Source organism: Camelus bactrianus, chromosome 21 (assembly GCF_048773025.1).
Source record: "Camelus bactrianus isolate YW-2024 breed Bactrian camel chromosome 21, ASM4877302v1, whole genome shotgun sequence".
NCBI classification, from domain to species: Eukaryota; Metazoa; Chordata; class Mammalia; order Artiodactyla; family Camelidae; genus Camelus; species Camelus bactrianus.
This window is the reverse complement of record NC_133559.1, coordinates 8,532,763-8,544,523: the sequence shown is the minus strand read 5'-3', so window position 1 is coordinate 8,544,523 and position 11,761 is coordinate 8,532,763. Positions and strand designations below refer to the sequence as shown.

The window sequence follows — 11,761 nt, the reverse complement described above, 5'->3', positions numbered from 1 at the left end:
CTCCCAGGAGGGGTCATCTATCTTAAAGCTCAGTCAGGGCGCACGGACTAGGGGCCAGGTCTGCCTTGTGCCCAGCTGGGTCCCCAGCACCCAGCTCAAGAGCAGAGGGCCCCAAACTGTTCAATCACAGGAGCAGAGGCTTGGGGTTCCAGCTGGTGGTGTGAGGCCCACAGTGCGTGCAGCACAAACACATGCAGACAGTGCGCAAAGCAGCGGCAGGAAGATGGGTGGGGCTAGGCTGGAAAGTTTTGGCTTGGGGACTAGGGGAGTGTCCTGTTCTCTCTCCTCCCCGGGCGGTTCCACCCTCCTTGCTGGCTCAGCCCCTCCACTTGTGCCAAGGAATGTGCCTGGGAGAGGCAGCCTGAGAAGCAGGCAGGGCAGCAGAGCCGCAGCCACCCGGAGGCAGCACACAGGTCTGGGGCTGAGGGGCACGGGGCTCAGGAGGGACAGGGACCCCGAATGCCCTCAGAAGGTACTAGGGTAGTCCTCAGAGAAGAGCCAGGCATCCCTCTAATTCGCTGTCCCACCGGTGGCATCTGGCCTCTCCAGAAACTCTCCCCAGTGCCCTGAATTTTCTGTGCTCAGCCCAGGCACCACGGGCCAAGGGGCTTTCTGGTGGTGGCAATGGTGGGGTGTGCTTGGGCTCTCTCTGTGCTGCCTCCATAAGTCAGCGTTCTCCTGAAACAAATTGGGGGTTGGGCCTGAATCCAGGGTCCAGGGTTACCGTCCAGCTGAGGCAGCCTTCTGAGGGGGACCCTCTATCACTCCTTGCTGAGTTGAGGCTGACCAGCCCCTCTCAGTGGGGGAACTGAATGCCCTCGTGCTAGGATGGGGAGGGTTGGGGTTATGTGATATGGGGGCCAGGCCAGCCTCCCCTGGCCTGAAGGAAGCAGCTTGGTGGCCAGCTACCACCCACACGTATGTGTGTATGCGTGTGCACACAGCCCACTCTGGGTCTCAGTGACCGGGTCCAGCCTAGACCTGGGTGAAAAGGGACCCGTGGATGGGGGCAGATACCTAATTTCCAACCCCCTGCCCTTTGTCTCCAGGTCAACGTGGAGGTGCCGGGCCACCATGCTCAGTCTCAAGCTGCCCCAGCTCCTTCGAGTCCACCAGGTCCCCAGGGTGAGGGCCTTAACTCACTGACTCCTACCTCCCAGGAGACTGACTGGGGCAGATGTTCTCTTTTTGCAAGTGCAGAAGTCCCTACTGCAGGCTAACTCTTATCCCTGCCATTTCGGTGTGGGACTCTTATGTTCTCTAAGGAACAGGCTATGACCTGCTCCCTAGAGCCCAGAACGCTCCTTCATCCAATGTCCCCTTCCCCAGAGCACTCTGCGTCCAACTACCCCATCCTATCTTGCCCCTTTATTCTGCCTCTTCTGTTTCTCACCTGCTCTCTGGGTATTGGAACCTGTGGTGTGATGAGGTCGGATTTTAGCTTGGCTTTGGGTCCTTTGTGACCTCCAGCCCATTCTCTTCAACCCTGCCTCCAGAGATCTCTCTTGGACAAAAAGGCTGGGGCTCAGTAACTCCCCTCCTCTCCCCTCCGCCCCCACTCCACCAGGTGTTCTGGGAAGACGGCATCATGTCTGGCTACCGCCACCCTACCAGCTCGGCCTTGGACTGTGTCCTCAGCTCCTTCCAGATGACCAACGAGACCGTCAACATCTGGACTCACTTCCTGCCCACCTGGTGAGGGAAGCTCTGTCCCAGGCTTCGGTCTCGAGCTCAGAGGGGGTACTCAGGCGGGCCGGGACGGCCCAGGCCCGCGGGCTGCAGCGGGAGTCGTGGGGCTCCGGCGACCTGAGCACGTGCCCGCCGCAGGTACTTCCTGTGGCGCCTCCTGGCGCTGGCCGGGGGCCCGGGCTTCCGGTCGGAGCCCTACCACTGGCCGCTGCTCGTCTTCCTGCTGCCCGCCTGCCTCTACCCGTTTGCGTCGTGCTGCGCGCACACCTTCAGCTCCATGTCGCCCCGCGCGCGTCACATCTGCTACTTCCTGGACTACGGGGCGCTCAGCCTCTACAGCCTGGGTGAGCCAGGCGGCGACGGCGGGCGCGGGGCGGAGCGGGGCGTTCCGGGGCAGGGCGGGGTGTGGCGCGGGGGTCTCCGCCCAGAGCGCGTCCTTCGGGCCTCAGCTCCCGCCCCGCGTCCCCCTAGGCTGCGCCTTCCCCTACGCCGCCTACTCCATGCCGGCCCCCTGGCTGCACAGCCGCCTGCACCAGCTCTTTGTGCCCGCCGCCGCACTCAATTCCTTCCTGTGCACCGGCCTGTCCTGCTACTCCCGGTAGGTTCTCTGCCAGGGGTGAAGGGGAAGGCGGCGGGGGCGGGGGCACACGGGGCAGGGCACTCACAAACATTTGGACTCCCAGGATTTGTGGGAGACCAGCGATCATGTGCCTCAGCCTCACTGCTCTTGAACAACAGTAGTAACAACAGGACCATTTATTGAGGACCATACTGTGCCCAGACTCTGCACTGTCTCTAATTCTCACAGCCACCTAAGAGGCAGGCTTCTAGCCCCATTTTACAGATGTGGTCACTTACAAAGGAGTCATGTACCCTAAGGGCTTTCGTAGCCACTAAGCTACACTGACATTCTATCTTGGTCAAAGGTCCCTTGCCCTCCTCTGACCCCCACCCCAGCACAAGGATGGTGATCAGCCTTTCCCTCCCACCTCCCAGATTCCCAGAGCTAGAAAGGCCTGGACTCAGTAAGATCCTTCGCACAGCTGCCTTCACCTATCCCTTCCTGTTCGACAACCTCCCGCTCTTCTATCGGGTAAGGCTCCTGCTTTCCTGCCCTGACCCCTACAGTGCCCACTTCCAGTCCTGCCCACTCAGTCCCAGCACCCAGTCCAGCTGTGTCCTCCCCTCCACCCCCCACCAGATCTCAGACACATGGTGTCCACTCCCAAAGCCCCTCCCTGCCAAACCGCCTTTTCCTTTGCCAGCTCAGCCTGTGCTGGGGCAGGGCCCACAGCTGTGGACAGGAGGCGCTGAGCACCAGCCACGGCTACCACCTCTTCTGCGCACTGCTCACTGGCTTCCTCTTCGCCTCCCACCTACCTGAGCGGCTGGCACCAGGACGCTTTGATTACATTGGTGAGAGCAGGCCTGGTCTGGCCCGGGAGGGGAGCATTTGGGGTGAGTCTGGATTAGTCAGCTCCTCAGAGCGCAGAGTGAATTGAGTAAAGGAGCGTGTCCCTGGCAGGGTCCTCAGGGTCCAGCCCCAGCCCTCAGATACAGCAAAACCAGTAGCATGTCTGCTGGGGCTCTGTGCACCCCAGCTCACTCACTCCTGTCAATAATCCTGGGAATCAGGTTTCTTATTCCCAGTTTTAGGAGAGTAGCAAGCCCAGAGAATGGGGTGCTTGCCAAGGGTCACAGGATGAGTCGGGGCAGCCCTGGGGACGGGGTTTGTGCCCTGACCTGCCTACCCTCCCCACAGGCCACAGCCACCAGCTATTCCACATCTGTGCAGTGCTGGGCACCCATTTCCAGCTGGAGGCGGTGCTGGCTGATATGGGATCTCGCCGAGCCTGGCTGGCTACGCAGGAATCGCCCCTGGGCCTGGCGGGCACAGTGGCCACACTGGGCTTGGCGGTGGCCGGGAATCTGCTCATCATTGCCACTTTCACAGCTTCCCTATTCCGGGCCCCCAGTACATGCCCCCTGCTGCAGGGCGGCCCACTGGAGGCGGGTACAAAGGCCAAACTACAGTGAGGCCCCAGCTCTGAGCCTGCCCTGGAGGGAGGCAGAGGCCAGGCCCCAGTGCTGGCAGGAGACCAGACCCAACCAGGCCTGATAAGGTGCGGGCACATCTGAGCCTGGAACCAAGAGTGGCTGAGGAGAGAGTGCAGAGGTGAGAAGGGAGAGGAGAGGAGAGGGGCTGGGGGGCCGGGTGAGAGCAGGAGGGTCAGGGAGGGGGCTCTTGATGGGGTGGAGGAAGTGCTGAGGGTCTGAGAGGGGAGGTGCGTGTGTCCAGGCTGGAGCTGCCCCACCCACCTCAGAGGCTGGGATAGGGAGGTGTTGGACCCTTTTATCAGGTCCCATTTCTGGTGCTCCTGGAGTCTCTGCTCAGCCCAGGGAAGAACTAACATGACTAACCCAGGCCCACCCCAAATGCTCTGTAACCAGGCCAGGAGGCCTGCTATTGCCCCCTACCCCTAAGCCAGGCAGTACCGTCTGCCGGCAGCTGTTTGCCTACAGAGATAAGGCCTGTCCGCTCATAGCCATGCACTCCAGGTGTCCAGGAGTGCATGGGGTCTGGCCTATTTGGGTGTGTCATGGATGGCGCAGTGGGTTGAGGTGGGGAAGGTTCTGGCCTATAGAGGGGAACCCTAGTTAGACTTTAGGAAGCCACCTTCAGTGCTTCTGGAATGAGGCAGGGACAAATAAATAAATCAACAACAGACTTTGGGGAGCACTTTCTGGGACTGAAAAAGATAAAACCTCCTTTCCACTCCCCATCCTCCCAACGCCTCCTCCTCATACTCCATAGATGGACAAAGAATCAGTTCCACCACTAGTTCCTCTTCTGGAGTTTATTCTGGAGCAGCTGGAATGATGGGGACCTCACACTTGCAGGGCAGGGAGGTCCGGGCGAGGGGAGGGGAAGGGGTCCTGGAGAGGAGCCAGCGCTGGGGGCTGCCAGCCAGGCCAGCAGGGCTGCGAGCTCTAGGTTGTGCCGTAGAAGCGCCGGTAGGCCTCCTGGAAGCCCATTTGGTCAGCCAGCTCATCACAGTCCGGGTTGAGCTCACACACCTCCCTCTTGGGCTCCAAGGGATCTACGTAGGGGGCTGGGGCTCTGAGAACCCAACACACTAGCATCAGCCTCCAGGCAAAATGCCCACCCCTCCTCCCACGGCACTGGGGCTCCAGAGTCCTGGCCAGGAGGCCTGCCCTGACCCCCCCACCTGGAGATGCAGGGCCCTGTCCAGCACCTCCTTTCTCTCACCCCAGCCCATGATCCAGGTAGCGTCTGAGTCTCTTCACCATCTCACTGCCCTCCTGCTTGGACACGAAGGCTGTGGAGCAGAAGGGCAGGGGTCAGGTGGCTCTGAGTTTGGGTGGACAAGGAGGGGAGTAGGCTGGCCTTCCTGATAGCCAGGTGGGAGTGGGCAGGAGGGGGGAATGGGACTCGGGACGGGGGGACGGTGCTGGGAGTGGGCAGCACCACTGGGTGATACAGGGCACAGCCCCCACCTCATACCTGCACCTTTGCCAGACTCTGCACCACTGGGCTTCGCATCTGTAAAGAAAGGGGGCCCAGTTCACCCCTGCTTCTCCCTACGGCCCTCCTCCTGTGCCTCTCTGGCCCCTTACTCTTCCCTTCTCTCCCTCCACAAGGTCAGATCTGGGGGTGAAGGGACTGAGCCCACAGGAAGGTGGTTAGACTACCACGGGACCACCAGGGGAAGGGATGAGGAGAGGCGAGGCCATGGCACTCTCCCTTTGCAGCTCCCACGGGCTGGGGCGGGGGCACTCACCTACCCGGCCAGCGAGGCAGAGCGTGGCCAGGGCCAGTAGGGCGAGGAGCGTGAGGGGCCTCATTGTGTGTCTTGTCAGCGGCTGTGTTGGGGCTGCTGCTCAGGACTCAGCTGGTCTGCCTCTCCCAGCCTCCAGCACTGCTTTATACTCTCTGGGCTGTGCCCCGGAGGCAAGGGTTCAGGAGGGTCACGGGAGAACCTGCCAGGGCTATTTGGGGGTCATCCGCCCCAGCTCTGTAGGCCAAACCCCAAAGGATGTTGTGGTTGGAGCTGCGGCTGCCTGGGCAGGGCCCTGGGAGTGATGGAGGAGGGTAGGCCTCAATCAGACTGCCAGTCTCCAGACATGGAGGTCCCCAGCCCCTCCCTAAAGGGGCTGCCCTGGGTCCCCCAGCCCCTACTCACTCTTGCTCGGAGCCCCAGCCCCAGCCTCAGTTTGAGCACCAGCGGGACAGGCTAGAAGGGTAGGAGAGGGAGCCTAGAGAGGAAGGGGGCCCAGAGATCTAAAATAGGTTGGCACAGAGCTGGGCTACAGCCTCTTGCAGACTGTGATTTCCACCGTCGGCCCCATGGGCAGGAGCCAAACCCCAGGGAGGGAGGGCCTGCCGCTGCCCTCGTTCACCCCGAGGGGCCCTGCCCCAGAGAGACACCAACAGCAGGCCTGGTGTGGGGGCAGCTCGACTCTGCTCAGGCCCTGGGCATCAGGACTGGAAGGGGTTGGGGCAGCACAGGGACAAGAGCCGAAAGCCAACACAGGTGGGGCCAGGTATGAGGTAAGGACAGCCCTTCTGTTTGGGGCCGGCCAGGTGAGCACTGCAGTGGGGATGCCCTTCCCCGTGGCCCTTGCAGGTGGGGAGGCAGGGCCCACGAGGGGCAGGGAGGTGGAGAGCACCTCTGGGCTCCTCACCCCCCATCCTCTTCCTGCCCTCACAGCCTCCCCAGTGCCAACAACCAAGGGGACGTGTCCCCTGAGGGGCAGGACATCCAACCTGAAACCACCCCCAACACTTAGAACCGCTTCTGTCTCAGCTCAGCCTGGAGAGGAGGGAGGGTGTCCTCACCCACCACCCACTCACCAGGTGGAAACCTGCCAGACAAAGCACTGCCACCCCACAGCCTGCGGCTCGGCAGGAGGGGCTGCCTGATGTTTGGGTGCATTCAGGAGGAGGGAGGAGCCGCTGGGCACAGTTTGAGGGGTGGGGTTGGTGAGCAGGGACCACCCTGACAACTTCCCAAGTGTCTCCAGTGCTCCTAGACAGACCCCACTAAGCCTCTCTCCAGAGTTAGGGTGAGGACCTCACCAGGGAAGAAAGTTCTGCCCCCATTCACCCCCACCCCCTTCCCCCTCCAGTCTGGAGGATGCACCCACCCTGCCTTTGGGGAAGTCCCTCCTGATACCCTGTGGCCCTGGCTGGGGAAGAGGAAGGCATGAGAAGCAGGGGGACAAACTGCCCAGCTATTCAGAGGGCCCACCTGCTCCGTATGTGAGCGCTCACCAGGTGCAAACACCGAAGGAGGGCTACCATGGTGCCTTTAAGGTCAGGCTAGGTTGGACAGTGACATCCCCCTGGCAGCTTGTCTTGGCCTCAGGGAACCCAGGCTCCTGGTTTCTGTGACAAGGGGCTCCACTGCCCTTCCATACATGATGGTCAGATACACCCCCCACCAACCCACGCCGGCCTAGAGGTTCCCGGAGCCCTACAACTGAGGCCTCAACTGGAGCCAGGACTCTGGACTCCAGGGTGGGATCTTGGCCCAGGAGAGGCCTGGGAGAGGCCCAGGCGGAGGAAGCATCCTCACAGATTACAGTGCAGTGGAGGAAGTTTATTTGCGGATGTGGGGAGAACATGGCAAGAGCCCTCGAGCTGGCCAGCAAGGGGGCAATCAGTGGAGACTGAAAACAGATTCCCCATGCCAAGCCCGAGGTGGGGCTCAGGAACTGGTGGTACGTGTTGTGACGGGGTAGGGTAGGGGGTTGGCTTGAACCTAGAGAAGAAGGAGCATGGTGCCTGATCCCAGGGCTGGGAGCCGGCCACGGATGCTCAGGTTAGGAGAAAACGGGGAGAAGCCTGAAGGTAGTGTGTGTTTACGACCTCAAGGGACTGCCAAAGGCACAGTGGCAGTGGAGACGCTGAGGCCTCCTCCTCCAGCAGATCCCATCACTGCTTAGGGACTGGGCACCGATCTGGCTATTCTCAGAGGCAGCTCACTCAGGCCCAGCATGCTGGACCACAGGCCCTTGACCTTGACTGCCCTCTGATCCTGGGCCCGGCTCTTGCCTCCTCACTCAGGCTCCCTCAGCACGGCCACCAGCTCCTTCTGTTCTCTGTGTAGAGCCTGACATCAACAGGAGAGAGCAGACTGATTGAGAGGTGAGAAAACCCAACCCTTTCCCTCCACTGTCCTTGACTCCAGGCCTGGGTTTCCCCCCGGACGACGTGGAAGTGTCTGTACCTCATGTAACAGGCCCAGCAGGGCACTTTAGGAAATCCACCCCAATCAGCAAGCGTTTGTGGTAGGCTGTGTGCCGGCCAACTAGGCTGGACCTCCCCAGAGCAGAGCTGTTCCTCAGTAAGGGTCCCTAGGGTGTTCCGTGATCCTCTGACCTCACTGGGGATTTCTAGCAGAGAAACTTTCTTAAATTAAGTGGACTTTCAGCCAGGCTATAGCCATGGAAGTTGTGGTGAAAAAGAGCTCTCTGAAGCTCCCACACAGGGCTCAGCACTGAACAGTCAATCCAGCTGACCCACTTCAAACAATGGTTCAGATCTGCAGCTGTAATGGGAGAGGTGTGGCTATAAGAGCAGGGGGCTTCCTTCCTCCTCTTAAAATAGAAGCACCAAACAGAGCCGGCAGGCCCCGGGGATCACTATTTAGCCACTTTGGCAGCCAGGGCCCAGAAGGGAGTGAGGGACACTCATGGTGATGGAACAGCAATGGCAGCGCAGCTCCTTGCCTGAGGACTCAGCAGGGCGGCCCTGAGAGTCCCTGAGACGTGGCTCTGAGCTGTGGAACCTGCCCCAGGAGACAGCAGCAGGCCGAGGGCCTTGGTTACACCACCTGCATGCCTGCTGTGTAGAGCCTGGGCCGCTCCACTACACCGCAGACCCCCAGGGCCAGTGTGTTACAGGAGGAGGCTAAGGGGGTGAGGACAAGGGGAGGCAGAACAAGGCGCCAGCCTTTCTCGTACTGCTGCCTCTCTGAGGCTCAGTGCCTTGCTGAGGCCAGAGCAGGGCCTTCAGGCTGCAGCTGACTCGTCTTGGGAAGAGAAGACCGGGGGACCCAAGAGCCATAGATTTGGGACCTATTCCACTCAGGATCAGGAAGGTCTGCCCCAGGGAGGGAGCTGTCAAGTGGCCATAGGTAGACATAGGCTGGACATTTAAATGATGGAGAGAACCTGACAATGGGCCACCTTTCAAGCCCCACTAGAGACCCTCTTCTGGAACTGCACGTTAAGCCAGTGAGAAATCCATCTCATCACTCTCCGGCTACACTTGCTCTGTGTGTCATCCAGCCTGATCACCCTCTTTCCCCTTATTCACCATCTTGGCCCCAAGTGACTTTCAGAAATTCATCCTCAAAGGACACACATTTGTTGCACAGAGGGTATGTTTTAGATATGCTGACAGATCAGAGGGAGATACAGCTCAAGTGGCAGAGTGCCTGCTGAGCATGCACAAGGTCCTGGGTTCAATCCCAGTACCTCCTCTAAAAGTAAATAAATAAACCTAATCCCCCCACCCAAGAACTATATAAATAAATATTTTTTTAAAAGAAAAAATAGAGCAACCTTCGTAGAAAAAAAAAGAAGGAAAAAAAACAAATATGCTGATGGACTAAAGTCATTCTAATGTACACATTTTAAAGGTACTGGGCAGTATCGCATGAGGTAAAACCTCCCTGGCTACAGAGGGTTAACCCTGACTCTGACGCGGAGAGGTCCGCGTCAGAACCCGGGCAGCATGTGCCTGTGGGCAGGGCCGGGACACTCACCTGCCAGGCCTGCTGCCGGGCCTGAACCTGCAGCTGCAGCTCCTCTACCTGCCTGCGCCCGGCCAGGACGGCATCTGCCAGCTGCCTGTTCTCGGCCTCCTGCTTCTGTACACGGCGCTGCAGGGCGTCCCGCTGCTGCAGGAAGTAGGGCACCAGGGTGCTGCGCAGGTCCTTCTCCGGGATCCCACTAGGGCGCCTGCAGGGCCGCGGAGGGCACAGGGGATGGGGACAGGGAGGGGTGTGTGGGCTGAGGCTTCTCCCTCCAAACCCAGTGGTGGCATTCCTACCTTCAGTCTCAAGCTGGGCTGGCTTCCAAGGCCTCTCCTATGGTCTCTCTCACTCCCAAGACCCAGCTGCATGGCTCCTGCTGCTGATAGGCATGCTAAGCCCTTACCTCTCAGCTTCAGCGCCCAGGAATCTACTTCTCCCTTTCTCACCAGCCCGTGTCTTAGCCTTCCTCCTCTCCCCACATACAGTGCCCCCAGCTGTCATGCTCCAGGCCTACAGGTGACTTTTTTGGCTCCTGTCTCTGTCCTTGTGACCATGGGCCTTGCTGGTGCATCTGCTCCATCTGACTGTGAGCTGGGGGTGGGGGTGGGGTGGCGGTGGGATGAGCCATCCCAGATGGAGTGGTGGCCCAAGAGCAGGCCCAGACCCTGAGAGACCCTTGCTGGCTAAGGTGGGAAGAAAAGGGAAGGCAGGTCTGAGAAGGTGAGACTGTAGAGGGTTCTGAGTGTCCAGAGTGAGGAGATGGGTCAGTTCTGATGGGCAGGGGGCTAGAAGCCACTGTAGGTTCTTTAAAAATTCTTTTTTGGTTACAAAAGTTAGTTCTCTTACATTACTAAGGTCACAAAGCATTAACAAATTGAAAAGCACAAAGGTTTTTACTCCCTCTGCCCCAGGATTCTACTCAGGCAGGGAAGGGTGGCAGGAGGCAGGAGCTCAGGCCACTTATGGTCTCGGTGGCCTCAACTCTCCACTCCTGTCCCCAGGGCCCCTTGCTCCGCGCTGCACAGGAGAGCCAGGCAGCAGAGCGGCTCACTGAAACCACAGCCCTGGGAGAGCAAGTCTTTCATGTCTTACTCACTGCTGAATCTCTGGCATCTGAGACAGTATTGGGCGTATAGTAAGTGCTCCTAAATACTTGTTGAATGAACAAATGAATAAAAACCAGATGCTCAGGCCAGACTAATCGACCTAAGATTCCACACCTCGCTGTTCTACCTCGTCTCACACTACCTACCCTCTCTCCTGCAGGCTAGATGGGTCCTGAAATGAGCTCCCCGGGAAGATTTCCCTCATTCCAGTCACCTCATACCCCTGGACAACATGGGCTTGCCCCTGGCTCTCCTCCCTAGAGGGGACTATGCACTTGTTTCTCTGTTTTGGGTCACTGTTTGGTGTTGGTCCTCTCCATCTGTCCCTGTCACAAGGTCCTCTCAGGGGCTGAGAGCCCAGAGTCTCATGCATATGGGTCCACCATAGACGCTCCTTCAAGATGCGGAAGTGCTGCCTCTTTCCCCGCCCTCGGCCCTCCCGTGGGGAGCAGGCATTGCCCTTCTCACCAGGCCGGCTCCCTGCGGTCTTTGCCTTCTTCCACAATCACATCCAGTGCATTCAAGACAGCTTCCAGGTTCCCCTCCTCTTTGATTTCAGAGATTTCATCCTGAAGAGAAATGAGGAAAGAGCTATTATGATACTAGACTGTTCCATAAGCTGAACTGCTAACAGCACTTAGTAAAACTTTCGCTAATTTAGGTCCTGTGTCTTTATACAAACATTCCAAGTTTTCTACATGTGACTTTTATAATTAAGAAAATAAAGTATAAAATGGAAAACATTTGAAAAGGGCCTGCAGCAGGCCTCTCCTCCTGCCATCATCTCTGAATGCTGCCACCCCCGCTGTTACCCCCATGCCTGAGCACCATTTGCTGACAGCACACGGACATTTTGCTGCTGAACCAGGCCCATCCTGCAGTGCGACAGCGTGGAAGTGAAACTCTAGAGAGATCACAGATATTTAAACACATGAATGGACTCCTGTCCTTTTCTGTATCCCCTCTAGGCAGTCCAGTAAATTCAACAATCTGTTAAATGCCTCCTCTTTGCCAGGCTACACCAGGTACTGGAGATACACAGAGAAGTCAGACCCGGGCCTGTCCTTGCCAAGCTCACAAGGTCTGGTGGGGTAGACAACATCTGAACACAGTTACACACTGCACAATGAGAGAAGGGGCATTCAAGACACCCACATCGTTTGGAGGGAAAGAATGACT

General features: G+C 58.8%; 3 protein-coding genes across 11 annotated transcripts in view; 1 reads left to right on the top strand and 2 right to left on the bottom strand.

Moving 5' to 3' along the window:
- Positions 1–270: 270 nt before the first annotated feature.
- On the top strand, positions 271–11,325 carry PAQR6 (progestin and adipoQ receptor family member 6). 3 transcript variants are annotated; one of them, XR_012501330.1, is made up of 10 exons: positions 271–413; positions 1,050–1,125; positions 1,568–1,695; positions 1,828–2,033; positions 2,161–2,287; positions 2,686–2,782; positions 2,955–3,105; positions 3,452–3,865; positions 10,478–10,611; positions 10,743–11,325. XR_012501330.1 is itself a non-coding variant. In XM_010953898.3 (8 exons), exons 2-8 carry the CDS (start codon positions 1,075–1,077, stop codon positions 3,724–3,726), a joined length of 1,035 nt encoding a protein of 344 aa, XP_010952200.2. In that variant the 5' UTR covers positions 272–413; positions 1,050–1,074; the 3' UTR covers positions 3,727–4,417. The 3 variants fall into 3 exon arrangements, 1 of the variants encoding a protein (XP_010952200.2); XR_012501331.1 differs by lacking the exon at positions 10,478–10,611; XM_010953898.3 differs by lacking the exons at positions 10,478–10,611; positions 10,743–11,325 and having other exon boundaries at positions 272–413; positions 3,452–4,417.
- On the bottom strand, positions 4,533–5,633 carry BGLAP (bone gamma-carboxyglutamate protein). The gene is made up of 4 exons (XM_010953902.2): positions 5,493–5,633; positions 5,216–5,254; positions 4,961–5,030; positions 4,533–4,810 (listed from the first exon to the last, which is right to left on the bottom strand). The coding sequence occupies exons 1-4, from the start codon at positions 5,554–5,556 to the stop codon at positions 4,681–4,683; spliced, it is 303 nt and encodes a 100-aa protein (XP_010952204.1). The 5' UTR covers positions 5,557–5,633; the 3' UTR covers positions 4,533–4,680.
- PMF1 (polyamine modulated factor 1) overlaps positions 5,553–11,761 on the bottom strand; it is a 22,903-nt gene continuing 16,694 nt past the window's right edge. For 2 of the 7 annotated variants that reach the window (XM_074349573.1, XM_074349572.1), the window contains exons 3-5: positions 11,051–11,151; positions 9,486–9,681; positions 7,858–8,571 (exon numbers count right to left, since the gene is read on the bottom strand). In XM_074349573.1, the coding sequence (XP_074205674.1) occupies positions 8,407–8,571; positions 9,486–9,681; positions 11,051–11,151 (462 nt within the window). In that variant the 3' untranslated portion in view covers positions 7,858–8,406. The other 5 variants (XM_045515920.2, XM_045515919.2, XM_045515921.1 and 2 more) reach the window with 5 other exon arrangements.

Excerpts from the sequence above, each read along its gene's own strand:
- PAQR6 (XM_010953898.3), top strand. The coding sequence starts at position 1,075 with ATGCTCAGTCTCAAGCTGCCCCAGCTCCTTCGAGTCCACCAGGTCCCC. Across the intron at positions 1,126-1,567 it reads GAGTCCACCAGGTCCCCAGG|GTGTTCTGGGAAGACGGCAT; the intron begins GTGAGGGCCTTA and ends CCACTCCACCAG. Across the intron at positions 2,034-2,160 it reads GCTCAGCCTCTACAGCCTGG|GCTGCGCCTTCCCCTACGCC; the intron begins GTGAGCCAGGCG and ends GCGTCCCCCTAG.
- BGLAP (XM_010953902.2), bottom strand. The coding sequence starts at position 5,556 with ATGAGGCCCCTCACGCTCCTCGCCCTACTGGCCCTGGCCACGCTCTGC. Across the intron at positions 5,255-5,492 it reads CTGCCTCGCTGGCCGGGTAG|ATGCGAAGCCCAGTGGTGCA; the intron begins GTGAGTGCCCCC and ends CTTTCTTTACAG. Across the intron at positions 4,811-4,960 it reads TACCTGGATCATGGGCTGGG|AGCCCCAGCCCCCTACGTAG; the intron begins GTGAGAGAAAGG and ends TTGGGTTCTCAG.